Below are 16,064 nucleotides of genomic sequence, written 5' to 3' on the forward strand. Positions count from 1 at the left end.
CCACTTTCGCGCCGTTCGCTCAGGACCGTGCAGCCACATAAAGAGAGAAGTCCTGGAGCCCTAAAAACACCACTTTTTCAAGGCGGATTTTAGGGGACTCCAAGGAATTCCCTGGAGTTCATAACACTTGGTGAGCCTCTTTTATTTCTGGGCTGAGCGGGTCGGGCGCTCGGGCGGGCCGATACCTCATCTTGCAGGACCTGCGCTCCGCCGCGGGAAAGCCGGCCCGAGCCCCGCCCTTCGGGGCCCGGGTCTGTGCGCCCGCCCGCGGCGGCTGCTCGCTGGGACCGCGGCGCGCACGGCTCCTCGGCTCTCTCTCCTCCAAACGCGGGCCTGGGCCCCGGCTGCCACCATGGATGCTCGCCGCGTGCTGGTGAGGGCTTGGTGGGCAAACCCGCAGGGCGAGCACGGTGGGGGCGGGCCGACGCCCTCCACCTCCAAGGACTGAGGGCTCCTCGTCCACGGGCGGCCGTCCTGGGCGGCGCCCCTTTCGGAAAGCCCCACGTTTGGTGTAGTTGGGGTGTAGATTCGGGTCCGGGGCAGTCCCCGCCCGGCGTGCGCAAGGGGTGCGCGGCGGTTCAGAGATTTGAGCGATTTGCAGGATGGGTTGGCAGCGGTGGGGAACCCGAGGCCACGTGGGGTCGAGGTGCACGTGCCGGGCAGCGCCCGGGGGTTGGCCAGTCTCCCCCCACGGTGTCCGCGGGGACCCCCCACGGTGTCCGCGGGCCCGATCCTGGCGGGTGGGATGCGCTCCTTGTGACTTGCCCCTGCCTACCCTGCAGCGCCCCCGGCCCTCTCCAGCTGCCCGCCCGCTGGTGCCACTAATAACCGCGCGGGGTCGGTGGGTTTGGAGTTTAAAGGTCTTGCAAACACTTGGGCGGCGCACACGGGCGGACGTGTTTCTGGTCCCGTGCGGTGATTTAAGTACAACAGAAAGACTCGGAGGCCCACACTTTGGCAGCCGTTCGCTCTTCCCCCACTCCTTTCCCCAGCCCCCAGCCTTCCTCTCAAGCCGCAGGATGTTGGCCCAGTGGAACGTTACTCTTTGCTCCTAACGGAAACCGGAACGTGGGGTCTGCCCCAGGGGAGGGTAGAGGGTGGGGGTAGGGTGAAAAGGGAGAATGTGACATGCTTAAAATAAATATCAGAGTTAGGTCCACAAGTGGGGAGGCTTGGGGTGGGGGGGGTGGGGAGAGCGGGTTGGGCACGTGGATTCAGAGGCATCGTTGGAACTAGGCTTTGGTTTTCAGGGTGAAGAAAGCCCTAGGTAGCCGAGCTTGGAACCTGACATGCCTCTGTTCAAATTTAGGCAATGGCTAGACTTGAATAATCCATTTCACCTCTCTGAAGCTCAGTTTCCCCGTTAAGTGGGAGTAATGACACACCTTTGTTGCAAAGAATGAATTATAATGTGAAAGCATCCTTAGTGCCTGGCACCGAAAACACCTACTGAGTGCTCTTAGTTTATTACCTGTCTGCCAAAAAAGTTTCTCAATCATAACTCTTTGCGTGTTTCTTCTAGTCGTTTCCTGCAAACATTTGCCTAGTAACAATTTTGGCATGTGCTGACTTGTTAAAAGCCCAGCATCTCTTTCCCTGACTGCTTCCAATGGAATGCCTTCCTTGACTCTGTCTTTGAGCCTTTGCTTGCAGATAGGTTGATGAGTAAATATGATAATTCCTGCAGTAATGCAAGAATACTGCTGTTTTAGGAGATTGTAGGCTGAGTTCTCCTGCTAGCCCTATGATCTTGGACAAGAAATGTCATCTCCCCGGAGCCTTGAATGTCCTCGTCTGAAAAATGGGATTCTGAGATCCTGTTAATATGTAGTAGCTCTACCTTTTATCATATTTCCTTGCCTTTCTAAAAGGACAAAAACTTCCTAAGATGATTGAATGGAGTCTACTTAGGAGCATAGGATGGTTGGGTACCATCATCATGAAAATAATTTTATTTGCAAGAGACTACTTCGCTTGAAATTATCGTGTTTTCTTTGATTACAAAATCAATGAATTATTGACTGGTTAATAATGCAGATTAACTGTCAACCGGTTAATAATGCGGATTTTGTAATCCAAAGAAAATACAGTAATTCCAAGAGAAACATCAAAAGTGCTTTATTCAAAGTAATGTCCATCTCTAGCTACTTCCCCCATCTTTCAGGTAATTTGTGGATCCCAATAGAACTTTTCTTGTTTTGAGGCAAACCATTCAGAGACCCAATTTTCCACTTCTTCATACGTTTTGAAGTGCTGCTCAGAAAGTGCGTGTGCCAGCGATTGGAACAAGTGGTAATCTGAAGGAGCAAGGTCTGGTGTATACGGTGGGTGGGTTAATACTTCCCAGGCAAGATCTTTTAACGGGTCCTTAACTGGTTTTGAAGTGTGTGATGGTGCGTCATCATGAAGCAAAATTACCTTGCCGTGTCTTCTGGCACATTCTGGTCGTTTCACGATCAAAGCGTGGTTCAAATTGATTATTTGTTGTTGGTAGCGATCACTATTAATGGTTTCACCTGGTTTTAGAAGCTCATAATACTCCATACCAAACAAAGCATTGTCCCACCAAACAAAGCATTGTCTTCTTTCCGAAGTGATGGTTGACCTGGATCAACCCATGATTTTGTGCATTTGGGATTCTCAATATAAATCCACTTTTCATCGCCAGTCACAATTCGATGCAAAAAAGACTTTCTTTTCATGCTGTTGAAGCAATGTTTTACTGATGACTTTTCGGTTTTCCATTTGTCTTTCGTTCAGTTGATGTGGCACCCATTTTCCTTCCTTTAACATCTTTCCCATTGCTTGTAAACGATTGGAAATTGTTTGCTGAGCAACGTTTAATCTTTCTGCAAGTTGTCTTTGAGTTTGACACGCATCTCCATCCAATAATGCTTGTAATTGTTGGTCTTCAAACTTTTTTGGTTGACCTGGACATTCTTTGTCTTTCACATCAAAATCATCACTTTTAAAGCATTTAAACCAGCGTTCACAAGTATCTTGAGATGGAGCATGTTCACCATAAGCTTCCCGAAGTATATGATAACTTCTTCAAAATAAAGTAATGAATTAAAACTTCCTGCAAATGCTCTTTTTTGGGCACGAAATTCGACAATTTTAAGCATAAAAATATCTATGATGTTAACACCTTCAGAAAATTTGACATATGAGGTTTTGAAGCTTGTTGTCAGTACAACAAAATAGCATACATATCAAATCGCATAAATATCAACATATGTGTAACTCCATCTATTAAAAAAAATCCGCATTATTAACCGGTACATCTAGTATGAATGAAACAAGCATTTTTATATCTACAAGTAATTTGTGCCTTATGAAAAGACTTCTTAAAACTCCTATAGCAAGGGGACTGTGTTAAGAGCTTGAAAGTCAGGCCAGGCTAGTAGAGTGCTGGGGTGGAATCGGCATACTCCCTGGGTTTGGAGTTCTGTTTGACCTTTAACTTGGCTCCTTGAACATTTGTTCACTGTGTTGATATATTCTATTTGTAAGGACTTGTGCTGAAATCACTGTACCCTCCCTGATCGGAACAAGGCCTATTTGAAAGCATGCCATCTTGAAGTAGAAGTGCTGTCCAGTTTTGTAGTTTGGGGACTTCGTGTCATAGTCTATATAGCCCAAGGCTTGCAGCAGATGCCCTGATTAGCTTGATTTTAGCTGAGGGAGAGAAATCAGTCCACCATTTTGCACTTTTGAAGTACAGTTTACTTTTTTTTTTTAAGGGTGGATTTGGGGAGTTTGGCATTAAACTCATTGGGAGCTCAGTATAATGCTAAGAGCTTGGGGGCTCTTCAGGTGGGTAGAGAGATACCTCTACAGATATTTATTTAAGTTGATAAATATTACAGTTTTCCTTCAGAGGGGATCCGTTTTTAGGATTTTAGTTAGTTTTGAAAATTTTTTTGTAGCAATTGCAACTTCCCCTTTTCCTATACAGCGTTTAAAAAATGGACATAGCTGTGCTGTTGGAAGCTACTAAACTAAAAAATGATGTTTTAGTTAGCTACTGTAGTGAGCATCCCACTTAATGGTACTGCCATTTCCATTTGCAGCAAAAGGATCACAGAGTAAAGCCGAACTTCAAGAAATTCAGCTATGTGAAGTTGATTTCCATGGAAACCTCGTCATCCTCTGATGACAGTTGTGACAGCTTTGCTTCTGATAATTTTGCAAACACAGTAAGTGCTGCCTGAGAATAAACAGAATTGAGTCTGCAGAGCTCAAAATGCCCCAAATGCTTTGTGCGTGATTAAAACGGCTTGCTTTTTGCCTACATTTCTATACAGCGGTTATGAAAATACAGTGTGCACTGTAATTTCATTTCACTTTTTGCTGTGGTTCTAGGTAGTAATTGTTGGAGGTAGATTAGCTACTTATTCTATCCTTTTGAAATGTCGCCTAACCTAACATGCTTGATGATTTGCCATAACAACTCAGAAATCATTTGTAAACCTCTGAACCGTTTTTCTTTGTAACAAAAGCTATTCTCTTGTAGTGCACTTGTGAATGTGATTTGCTCTCTGCACGGTTTATGGGAAATTGGTTCTTGAAAGAGGGGGAAAGATGCACAACCACATTTATTTATTTATTTTACAGAAACCTAAATTCAGGTCAGATATCAGTGAAGAACTGGCAAATGTTTTTTATGAGGACTCTGATAATGAATCTTTCTGCGGCTTCTCAGAAAGTGAGGTGCAAGATGTGTTAGACCATTGTGGATTTTTACAGAAACCAAGGCCAGATGTCACTAACAAACTGGCCAGTATTTTTCACGCCGACTCTGACGATGAATCCTTTTGCGGTTTCTCAGAGAGTGAGATACAAGATGGAATGGTGAGTTTGAGAATTTCACCAATATCAAGAAATAAGGTACATTTTGAGGCGTGATGTACTTGCTTTTAAAGAGCTTTTTTTTTTTTTTTTTTTTTTTTTTACTTTTAATTTTCATTTGAATCATCATGCCAGAGATTCTGTTGACCGTTTTAAAATTTGTGAGACTATTTAGGCCTTAAAGCAGTTTATAAAGTAGTCCTATGTGTAAAGCCTGAACGTTTTGTAGGCTCTGAAAATCTTGGAAACTGCTAAGATGAACTTGGCCAACCTCCAGATTTCCATTGCCACAGAAATCCAGCCTAATCAGAGGAAGCACACGTGTGTCCTCAAGATTAGTTACCTTCACATTTAGGTTCAGTTGCCCCGTCCAGTGCCTGGCATAGACCAGGCCTTTGGTCAATGTTCCCATAGCAGATCCGTGCGTTTGGAAAGCCAGCGCTAATGCATGTGCTGGGGCCCGAGTGCAGACAATGACAGTTAGGGCCCTTTCTGCTTCCACTTTTGCTCCTTGGGCCTGCTTTTCCTGCACACACTGCCTTACCTTTTTAACCTCTCCTCCTGCTCCAGCCGCCGCCTCCTCCGCTGCTGCTGCTGCTGCTGCTGCACCTGGGTCTCGCTCTCCCTGAGCATGCTGTTCAGTTCTGCAGATGGCTTCTTGGTAGCAAGACTTTCTTGACGAAGGAAGCCGTGTGTTGATTTGCAGTCAGGTGCATGCTCTGCAGCTCCGTGTGGCCTGACTGCCTGGAACCACACTCGAGTGACGCTGGCATAAGTGAGAGTGTCTGACCAGGGAATGTTTTCATGGCCCTCATCACTTCGTGCTAGTGCAGTATTTCCTGTAATAAGCAATACTGGTCTCAGTCAGTGCATGTTGGAGTTAGCGCCAGGGCAGCTCTGAAAATCTGGATGTGACCCACACGTAGTCTACAGCCCGAATCACTTCTGGGTAATTGTTTCAGTTCTTTGTAGGTGCTGAGTGTTGTAACCAATAAAGTGCCAATCAATTAAAAGTCTCCAGAACTCATGAAAGTTTTTGGTCATCTTATAGTTTCAATTTGTGCACACTAAAAGTACATGAAGAGTAGTAAAAGCTGTGGGGAATTTTAGAAATTTTTGAATTTTAAAAATTTTTGGGTTTTCAAGTTCTGGGACTTTATGGGGGATATTTCTTCTTCTTTTTTTTTTTTTCTCAACCATCACAACCATCTATCTTAGGATATTTTTATTACTCCAGAAGAAATCCGGTACCCATCAACGGTCACTTTGCATCCTTTTCCTGGCAGCCACCAGTCTGTTTTCTATCATTATGGGTTTGCCTATTCTGGACTTTTCATAGAAAAAGCACCATACAATACGTGGTCCTTCGTGGCTGGCTTTTTTCACTTAGGGTTCTTCCAGGTTGTGACATAAGCCAGTACTTAGTACCTTTTTATCGCTGAATTACATTCCATTGTGTGAACATACCACATTTTATTATCCATTCATCAGTTGATAGATGTTTGGGCTGTTTGTACCTTTTGGCTATTATGGATAATACTGCTATGAACATTGATATACAAGCTTTTGTGTGTACATACACTTTTGAGTATCTACCTAGGAGTGTAATTGCTGGGTTATAGAGTAAGTCTGTTTAACCTTTTGAGGATCTGACAGACTGTTCTCCAAAGTGGCTGCACCATTTTACATTCCAACTGGCAATGTATGTGGGTATGAAGTGTTTTGTGATCCTGATTTGCATTATCCCCATGGCTAATCTTAACACATATTTAATGATGGGAACCTAGATTACTTTAAAATAAGAATTTTCTTATGTTAGCCTTATGATAAGTGGATTAGAGAGGTATCTAGAGTAGTCAATTCATAGAGACAGGTGGTTGCCAGAGGCTACGTGGAGGGGATGGGAGTTGTTTAAAGGGCACAGAGATCCAGTTGGAGATGATGAAAAGGTTCTGGAGATGATGGTGGTGATGGTTGCACACCAATCTGAATGCATTTGATAACAGTGAACTGTACACTTAGAAGTGGTTAAGATGGTAAATTTTATGTTAAGTATATTTTACCACAATTTTTTAAAGTAGATTAAAGCCTTGAGCCATCTTCAGTATACTTTAATACTGCCATTAGCATTGAAATCATGTTTATGGGAGAATACATATTTGTTCCTGTAGGAATTCTTTTGAAATACATAAAGATCTATTTTTAAATTAAAAAGAGAGTTGGGATTTTCACATAAAAAAAAAAAAAATGGCCCAGAACCACTGGCCTAGGGGCTGTGAAAACGGCAAATAACAGTGTGACCCAGATAGGCTACCGGAGTTACACTACACTCAGATGGTTGTATGTATTTATAATTCCTGGCTTTGTTACCCAGAGCTGCCAATTAAAATTGACAATTAAAGTGGCCGGTTAAAATGTATTTGATGCAAGCATCTTTTGTTAAGAGGCGATGTAGCCATGCTGGTGCAACCGGTTCAGCAGACAAATCACTGATAACTCAATTGTTCTGATTAACCAGCGATTACAGTCAGACCATGCCGGCTGCCGGACCCGCAGTCAGAGCAGACGGTCCGGGCCTCTCCGGGTGGCCATGAAGTTTCCAGCTCGAAATACCAGGGGCGCAGCCAGCAAAAGAGCAGCAGCTCCTGCGCCCCCAGAGAAATCTGTGACGGATTCCAACTCTGATTCAGAAGATGAAAATGGCATGAATTTTTTGGAGAAAAGGGCTTTAAATATAAAGCAAAACAAAGCAATGGTAGGTATCTCACTTGGAATGTGTTAGCATGAACTCTTCCAGCTTTCCTCTAAGCCACTTGTTGCTTATCTGCGTCAGGAATTGTTTTCAGTGCAGCTATGAAGTCGTTATTTTCACAATGTGTGCTTTAAAATGTGTTTCTTTCCCTGAGCTCACTTTTCTTTCTTAAAAATCTATTCGTCTTGGTAAATGTGTAGGAGAAATCAGAAACGCTGAGATATACGACAGTAATTTCCATAAGTTGCTCATTTTCAGCAGTTATGCTAAACCAATAATTTCTGCTTTGTTTCCTTCCCTTTTAGCTTGCAAAGCTGATGGCGGAATTAGAAAGTTTCCCTGGCTCGTTCCCTGGCCGGCATTCCCTCCCAGGCCCCAGATCAGTAAGTGCGACTCCTTGTTTGTTCAGTAGTATCTTGGGCAGGTCTGAGGTAGATTTGTTAGGATGTTTGAAAACCCAGTCTCCTTATTTTGTGTGATCTTATAGACAAAGAGGAAACCTTCTCATAGATCTGTGTGTGAGAGGGATTTTATAGACAAAGGGAATAGAGGGAACCTTCTAATACATCTCTGGGACTCTTCCTTATATCCTGGGGAAGGTGTGGCCTCCCTATGCCAAGCTTGTGCAGTGCTCAAACCCCTTTTGATTGGTTATTTCTCTTCTTTCTAACTAGACTAAACCCCTCAAGGGCACGGACTAAAGATAGGAAAATATTTTTTTTCTCTATTCCCAGCATTTGCACATTTCTCTTTCATGGTAGATGCGTGGTAACTGATGTTTTTAAAATTTGGGAAGGAAAAAAAAATGATTTCTTAACCACATCATGGCCTAATATATGTGAGTATATTCTGAGAACTAAGCTAGTGTAACTCGGGGAATTTGGTGTTGTCTGCTGTGGTACAAAAGAAAAGACTTTCCTCCCCTAACCCTCTTTGAGGAGAAAAGGAAGAAGCTAGCAAGGAATGGAAGAAGGAAAACCACACATACATACTCGCTGCAGAAACAGTGAGTGTGTCGGGGCTCAAGAGATGCCGTAGAGCCCGGCCGGTGTGGCTCAGTGGCTGAGTGTCAACCTATGAACCAGGAGGTCACAGTTCGATTCCTAGTCAGGGCGCATGCCCGGGTTGTGGGCTGCATCCCCTGCGTTGGGTGTGCAGGAGACAGCCAGTCAATGATTCTTTCTCTCTCCTCATTGATGTTTCCATCTCTCCCTCTTCTTTCCGCTCTAAAATCAATAAAAATACATATTTTTTTCAAAAAGATGTAGAAAAGGTTGTTTTGGAAAACGAGATTTATTCTTACAACGTTATTAAGTAGACGAATAAGTAAATTATTTCTCAGTTGGAGAGAAACTGGACTTGGTGTTACAAAAGCAAAATTATAAAGGCTGTTTTGTTTTTTGGGCTCATTTTCCATGCATTATAGAAAGGAATGAAAATCAGAAAATGGCGCTTTCCCTTTACGTAAACACGTACGTAGGAGAAGGTGCCACTTCTCTTTATTCTGGAACAAATGGGTTCTGCCATGTGTTTTGTTTAGCAATCAAAGACACCCCGAAGGCGCACATTCCCAGGGGTTACTTCCAGGAGAAACCCCGATCGGAGAGCACGGCCTCTTACCCGGTCAAGGTCCCGGATCCTTGGGTCCCGTGGCGCTCTACCCGCGGAGCAGGAGGAGGAGGAAGAGGAGGAGGATAAGTACATGCTGGTGAGAAAGAGGAAGACCATGGACGGCTACATGAACGTGAGTTCTCCACATTTGTGCTTGCTCTTCTGTTTTTCCTCTTCTTGTAGGCCCAACGCCAAATGATTCACATTAATGTTCTTCTCAAACCACTCAGAATTGTTAATGTCATACCAAGTTATTTGGTGATTTTTTCAAGTCATCAATAACAGCCTTTTCAAGAAACTTCAAATAACATTTTATAAACTGAGGATAATCAGACCTTTCCACAGATTTTCTTGCTCCATTGACATACAGCATTCTCGTGAGTTTTAAGTAATTTTAACATTTTTTTGTTGTTAATCTTCACCTGAGGATATTTTTTCCATTGCTTTTCAGAGGGTGGAAGGGAGGGAGGGGAGAGAGAGAAACATTGATGTGAGAGAGACACATTGATTGGTTGCCTCCCACACGTGCCCAGGGAGCGAACCTGCAATGCAGGTACATGCCCTTGGCCAGTAATTGAATCTGAGACCCTTGGGTGTGCAGGCTAATGCTCTAGCCATTGACCCACACCGGCCAGGGCAATTTTAACTTTTCGTTCTCTTGGAATTTAACATCTGACATTGGTTAACCTTCAAAAGTAATAGACTTGGTGCCCCCCTAGTATGGATTTTTTTGTGTTCATTGAAAGAATTGATTAAACTTACATCTTCACTACATTTGTAATGTCTTTGTCCTGTAGGAATTCTGTGGTGTATCCAGGCCATTGCTAAAGGTCTTGAGACATTTGTATGGTTTCCATCTTCTATGAATTCTGTCATGACCACAGAGTTGTGCATTTTTCATAAAGCTGGTTTCTCCCTAGTAAAGAATTCTGTTATGTTCCATGAGTCTTAAACTTTGGATAAGCCTTGCCATACATTTGTTTGGTTTCTCTCAAAAATTTACAGCAGTTGGCAAAAGTAGGTTTACAGTTGTTTGTATGGAAACATATATCATACAAAAATAAATTCTGTGTTTCCTGTACTCCCGACCACACTTGTATATTCTGGTATCAACTGAGGTGTGAGTCCTGGTTACAGGTTTTTCCACATTCATGAGTTTTTATATGATTTCTCTCCACAATGGAGTCTCTGTCGTTAAGTAAGGCTTGAACACTTAATGTAAGTTTTATCTCAGTCATATGTTTCTTCCTACTTGAATTCTTTGATGATCCCCAAAGCTGAGCTTGGAATAAAAGCATTGCTACATAAATTAGGTTTGTAATGTTTCTGTTTAGTATTTTCTGATGCTCAGGAAGGCTTGCAAATGGGGTAAAAGCTTTGACACATAACTCTACCTTTGTAAGGTTTCTCTCTAGTGTGGATTTTCTTATGTTGAGGAAGATTTGAACTTTGTCTGTCTAAACGTTTTACCACACTGACTACATTTTTAAGTTTTCTCTCCTATATATGGATACTCTTATGACTCCGAGTTGTGAATATCTGGAATATTTGATGATGTTTGTTAGCAGGTGAAGGAATCCAAGTTTTCTTCTTTGTCAGCTTTTCTTAGTTTTAGGAATCATTTCCATGATAGTGTCTTATAAATTTAGGACTTGTCTCCTCTCCTTAAGCCTTAAGAAAGATTTCCCAAGTTGAATTCTCTGTGAAGAAATGATAAATCAGGTATCTGAGACTCAGGACTGGGAGAGCCGGTCAGAACACTGTTCCCATGCTTGCTGTTCTGCAGGATGATGACGTGCCCAGAGGTCGTCGTCCCGGATCCATGACCCTTCCGCACGTCATTCGCCCGGTGGAGGAAATCACAGAGGACGAGCTGGAGAACATCTGCAACAATTCTCGAGAGAAGATATATAGCCGCTCATTGGTAAAAGCCCCCACTTTGTGAATGAAAATGTCAGCGTCTGTGAGAGGAAGGATAGCCTCTATCCTTAGAGTTTTGCTGATGTTCTCAATGTCCAAGCATATGGGATGTGTGCCTGAGTCTTTCTTTCAGATGAGGAAAGAGTTTTGTAGCATCCTTGGGATCTGGCCCTCTTAAGTCTTCAGTAGCATTAAATCTTTTGTGTTAATTTAGAAATTGGTTCATCCAGCATATATTTCCTGTGTATCTATTATATGTGTCTACATAGATGGGTGCTGGGGATGTGGTGGTGTGCTAAAGATAAAAAAGGATTCTGGGCAAGCTTTTTTGCACGTTAAGACCTTTACTTGAAGGAAAGAAGTGCAGATAATATTGAATCTGCCAGCTGCAGGAAATCACCATGCTTGAGATACTTTCCATGTCCTAGCACAGTGGTCAGCAAACTGTGGCTCTTTGGCCCCTTGACTGTGGCTCTTCCACAAAATACCACGGCCTGGGCGAGTCTATTTTGAAGAAATGGCATTAGAAGAAGTTTAAGTTTAAAAAATTTGGCTCTGAAAAGAAATTTCAATCGTTGTACTGTTGATATTGGCTCTGTTGACTCATGAGTTTGCCGACCACTGTCCTAGCATATACATGTGTATATAAGATAGGAAATAAGATTCAAAATGTCAGACTACCTCTAAGGGAGGACATTCTTTAAGCCGGTTTTCTCTACAGAAGGCAGTGTTGTTGTTGTAATTTGCTTTTTGTTTGTAGGGGTCTACTTGCCATCAGTGCCGCCAGAAAACCATCGATACCAAAACAAACTGCAGAAACCCAGAGTGCTGGGGCGTTCGGGGCCAGTTCTGCGGTCCCTGCCTTCGAAACCGCTACGGCGAAGAGGTCAAGGACGCCCTGCTGGATCCAGTAGGTGCCTGGAAGGGTGGGCCTGTGGGCTTTGAAGGTCAGGCTCTAGCTGATTGGGTCAGAAAGATGGCATCGGTGAAAGGGTTGAGCCTCCTGTTGTGGGGCTTTCATTTCGGGGAAGGCAGGTGAATTCATGGTGTTGGTGCTGGGTGGGTGTGAGCCCCTTCCCCAGAGCTCGGGACCTGCCTGTTCAGGGGAATCCGATTCTCCGTTCCTGTTCACCCCTGGTAATTGCCGTGTGACTTTCTGTGCTGGAATTCCTAAGGGAACATTAGGCATGACCAGTGGATATTAACCATGTTAAGATTTTTTTTCTTTTAATAAAAAAATAAAAGATTTAAAAGCGATCGATGATGCCCACCTTCGAGGTTTAAATAGGAGTAGATAAGTAAGAGGGAGAGAGGAGTAGGTTTGATTTAATTGTGCCTTTTCACAATTCTGCAGAACTGGCATTGCCCGCCTTGTCGAAGAATCTGCAATTGCAGTTTCTGTCGTCAGCGAGATGGGCGGTGTGCGACTGGGGTCCTTGTGTACCTAGCCAAATACCATGGCTTTGGGAATGTGCACGCTTACTTGAAAAGGTAATGATTCTTTTTTTCCTCTTCCACACCCAAACCTTATATTCACTTATGTGTCTTAATAAAAGGATGGTGGAAGTCAGAGTAGTGGTTACCGCACGGGGTGGGGGGTGGGGGGTGGGGGGGATCCAGGTGTTGACCAGAAAGGGGCACATTGAGAGTCTTTTGAAATGTTTAAAACATTTTATGTCACCTGGGCAGTGGAACTCTGTGTGCGGGTGTGTGTGTGTGTGTGTGTGTGTGTGTAAATTTAAGATGTACACAACATATGTTAAAGCATGTATGTTATAACTCAATAAAAACATTTCTAAAAGAGTGAATTAGGCTTTCAAGAGAGAATTCTTAGTTGGAAACCAATGCCCTGACATGTTTCCTTTTCTTTTTTCAGTCTGAAGCAGGAGTTTGAGATGCAAGCATAGTATTTGGAAGATCCACTACCTGCCTTCCACCGCGCCCGTCTTCCTTGTTAAAGTTTTCAGTGTTGTCACGCGGTTGAAACCTGAGTTAAGAATTCTGTTGATCAGTTTGTTTTGTAGGAAACTCAAATCAAGTTAATCTCATCGGACGTGTTTCCCAGCATCACGGAGGCATGTTTCCAGCTGTGCTCTGCCCTCTTGCCATTTCTTTGCTTTCTCCTGCCCCTCTCCCCACACCACCCCCCTCTATTTACAGTGGGTCTCTCTCACCCTCTAGTTTCTGAATTCTTTGAAAACGACAGTTTTATGAAAGCATGTTTGATTTAATCGGTGTTGAAATAGCCCTGGAATCCACCTATGAAACCAAGCACTTAGAAATGCAGTGGTGGTGTTAACTAATTACATCTATTGAGACCAGCCCGCTAACTTGTTTACACAAAAACAATGGGCATAATTGTCACACTAGTTGACATTTCTTACAAAATCAAGGCCCAAAAGTCTTAAAACCATAGGGAGGGATGAGGTAATTGTTGGAAAGTGGGGTGGGTATGTTACTTTGGACGCCTCTCATGAGAATATTCCATTATGGTGCTTATTATACAAGTAGTCACCGCTGGGACTTAGTAGCTGATTTTTTCCACCATGAGGTTGGGTGGTACATCGGGCTCAAACTGGCACAATCCAAAGAATTGTGGGCAGTGCTATATTCGCAGTCATTATAGAAAAGACATCCTAGGGAATTAGTATGAAATAGTGTGGTTTGAATTCATGATATAACCTTCAGTATAATGGTAGCTTGCCAAGTTTTTTTTTCATTTCATAAATGTAAGGCATTTCAAATTCTTGATCATTTTGCATGGAAAATTGATACTAATATTAGCATACAATTTGCAGTTTTTGTTTTCTTGAAGAAATTTTTTGTTTTCAGACATAAGGTAGAGGCTTTTACCAAGGAAAGGTAGGCACGAGGTTCGTGTTGAGGTTTCAAGCACTTTTAGAGCAATGAGAAGTGCCTTTTTGGAGATGGGTGACTTTCCAGTTTGTTGACTTGACATCTCTGCCAGTTTAGATTCTGGGCAGATTTCATGTGTCCCCTTCCCCTCCCCCTCCCCTCCCCCATTTTTTTGCATTAATCACTTGGTAGAGGTGGGGTCTGAGTGTTGTCCTTTTCCCTTTGCATGTGCAGCCTGTTGCTGTGTCCTTTCAGTGATGCATACGTGGACCTTGAATCAATAAATGTAAATAGAGCTTTTGATCTGTAATGCTTTTATATAAAGTTTTTATTTTGATAATAAAACATTTTGTTCTAGCTTGTCTGCTTTTTAAAGTCTATAATGCTCAATCTTACTGCACTGAATTTTAATTTTTCCCCTCATATTTAAACATCAGGCTATTTCTTCCTTTTCCAATCTCCCTTTTGCATTGAGTTTCTGAATGTCAAAGGCCAGCTCCTCTGAGCAGCTCCTAACTTGGTGATAGGACTGATAGCTGGGATCAGAAAATCTACCAAGACAGACAGCTCGATGGCCAGATAGAAAATAATAAGTGCCCATGAAGTTTTGCAGTGTTTCCTTTACCATTTGCCAATGCAAGTACAAACAGCGATTTCACAATACCTAACTTGCTTTCATCAACCATTCAAATATTTATTTAAAGGCACTCTGTGCTTTGAAACTTGTTCCAGGACTGAGAATCCAGACAAAAAAGGCATGGTCTGAAAGCTCTTAATAACCCAATTCTTTAGCCCAGGGTTGGCACACTGCAGCCCATGAGCCATATCCTGCTGCAGCCTTATGTTCATATGGCACAGAAACTAAATTTCTATGTTTTTTTTTAATGTTTTTGGAGGGTTGTGAAAAATGACGCAATATGGCCTATTTGGGTTGAAGTTTTATAACATGTAGATCCAAAGGAAATGGGTATCTTCATAAACTGGAATCTTAAGAACCCAAATTATAATCTAAAATTTTTAGATATATGATTAGGAAGCTTAAATTTTTTTTAGAGTTATTCGAATTGGTGGTGGTTTGGAACATTGTGGTACCATGTTTTTACTACTATGAACTGACAGTGGTTTTCATTAGAAATATTGATTAGGAACAGTTGAGTCCCAAGGCCTTAACTCTTAAAGGATTTACAGTGTAGTGGAAAAATTAAGACACAAACCTATAACCTGATTAGGAATGAAGAGAGGAAAACGGGCATTTTCTCATAACCAAGCATTTCATACCTCTGTGAGGCTCATGGGTTCTGTAATGACTCCCATCCGACAAGGAGACCTTAGGTCGGGGCTCAGTCCCAGCCTTGGTTGTGAGAGCCCCATGCTTCCACACCACTGAAAGCTCCACAGCCCATCCTGAGAGTTGAGAGAACTCAGTTTTTTGACGATTGGATGTAGAGAAGTAGCCTTGTGACAGTCCATGATCAAATGAGCAAGAATTGCCTGTATATTTGTCTTCCCAACCTGATGATCCGAGGTTGACATATCTACCTTTATCGCCGTTACTAGGGTTGAGAATGAAATGTAAACTAGAATGGACTAAAGTAACTTCATAACGAAGAGGACGAAGGTAGTCGAGGGGGCTGTAGGAGTGCTTTATTTGTGTTCTATTTTTAGAACTAAGGAGTGAGGGAACTGATGGCTCAAGGTCAGGTAGAATATTGGGTTATTTGCAAACCAGAGGAATGCGGTTAAGAGTTCAGTGCTTTGGAGCCAGGCTGGAGGGGATTCCACTTTGAGAGGAGAGTCACAGCAAATCCTGAGGGAAATGACAGGTGAGCAAATGTTATTGCATGTTAGTGTTTACCACACATTTATGGGGCAATACCTCAGAGATGAGGAAGTAAATCCAGAGGAGGTGACAAAACTGTCCGATGTCACATAGTGGCAGAGAGAGACTGGTGTGTTAGGGTTTTGTTATGTTTGTTTTTTAAAACTAACCTGAGCTTGCCTGCCTTAGGACTCAGAAAAGCAGAGGAGGGGGTTAATCAGTTTTTGTCAGTGAGAATAAAGGTGTCTTGGGTGT

The 16,064-nt window shown here is 42.8% G+C and overlaps 1 protein-coding gene across 1 annotated transcript; it reads left to right on the top strand.

Annotated features, from left to right (window-relative positions):
• Positions 1–352: 352 nt before the first annotated feature.
• On the top strand, positions 353–14,347 carry CDCA7 (cell division cycle associated 7). The gene is made up of 10 exons (XM_008138545.3): positions 353–373; positions 4,074–4,199; positions 4,618–4,854; positions 7,370–7,606; positions 7,909–7,986; positions 9,144–9,347; positions 11,001–11,138; positions 11,895–12,044; positions 12,489–12,625; positions 13,011–14,347. The coding sequence occupies exons 1-10, from the start codon at positions 353–355 to the stop codon at positions 13,039–13,041; spliced, it is 1,359 nt and encodes a 452-aa protein (XP_008136767.2). The 3' UTR covers positions 13,042–14,347.
• Positions 14,348–16,064: the final 1,717 nt, after the last annotated feature.

The sequence above is a fragment of the Eptesicus fuscus genome, chromosome 11 (genome assembly GCF_027574615.1).
Source record: "Eptesicus fuscus isolate TK198812 chromosome 11, DD_ASM_mEF_20220401, whole genome shotgun sequence".
Classification (NCBI taxonomy): domain Eukaryota; kingdom Metazoa; phylum Chordata; class Mammalia; order Chiroptera; family Vespertilionidae; genus Eptesicus; species Eptesicus fuscus.

What these genes read in the sequence shown, in the direction of transcription:
- CDCA7 (XM_008138545.3), top strand. Translation starts at nt 353, where the DNA reads ATGGATGCTCGCCGCGTGCTG. An exon ending in TGGATGCTCGCCGCGTGCTG is followed by an intron (nt 374 to 4,073) that starts GTGAGGGCTTGG and finishes TTCCATTTGCAG; the next exon opens with CAAAAGGATCACAGAGTAAA. An exon ending in AGATATATAGCCGCTCATTG is followed by an intron (nt 11,139 to 11,894) that starts GTAAAAGCCCCC and finishes TTTTGTTTGTAG; the next exon opens with GGGTCTACTTGCCATCAGTG.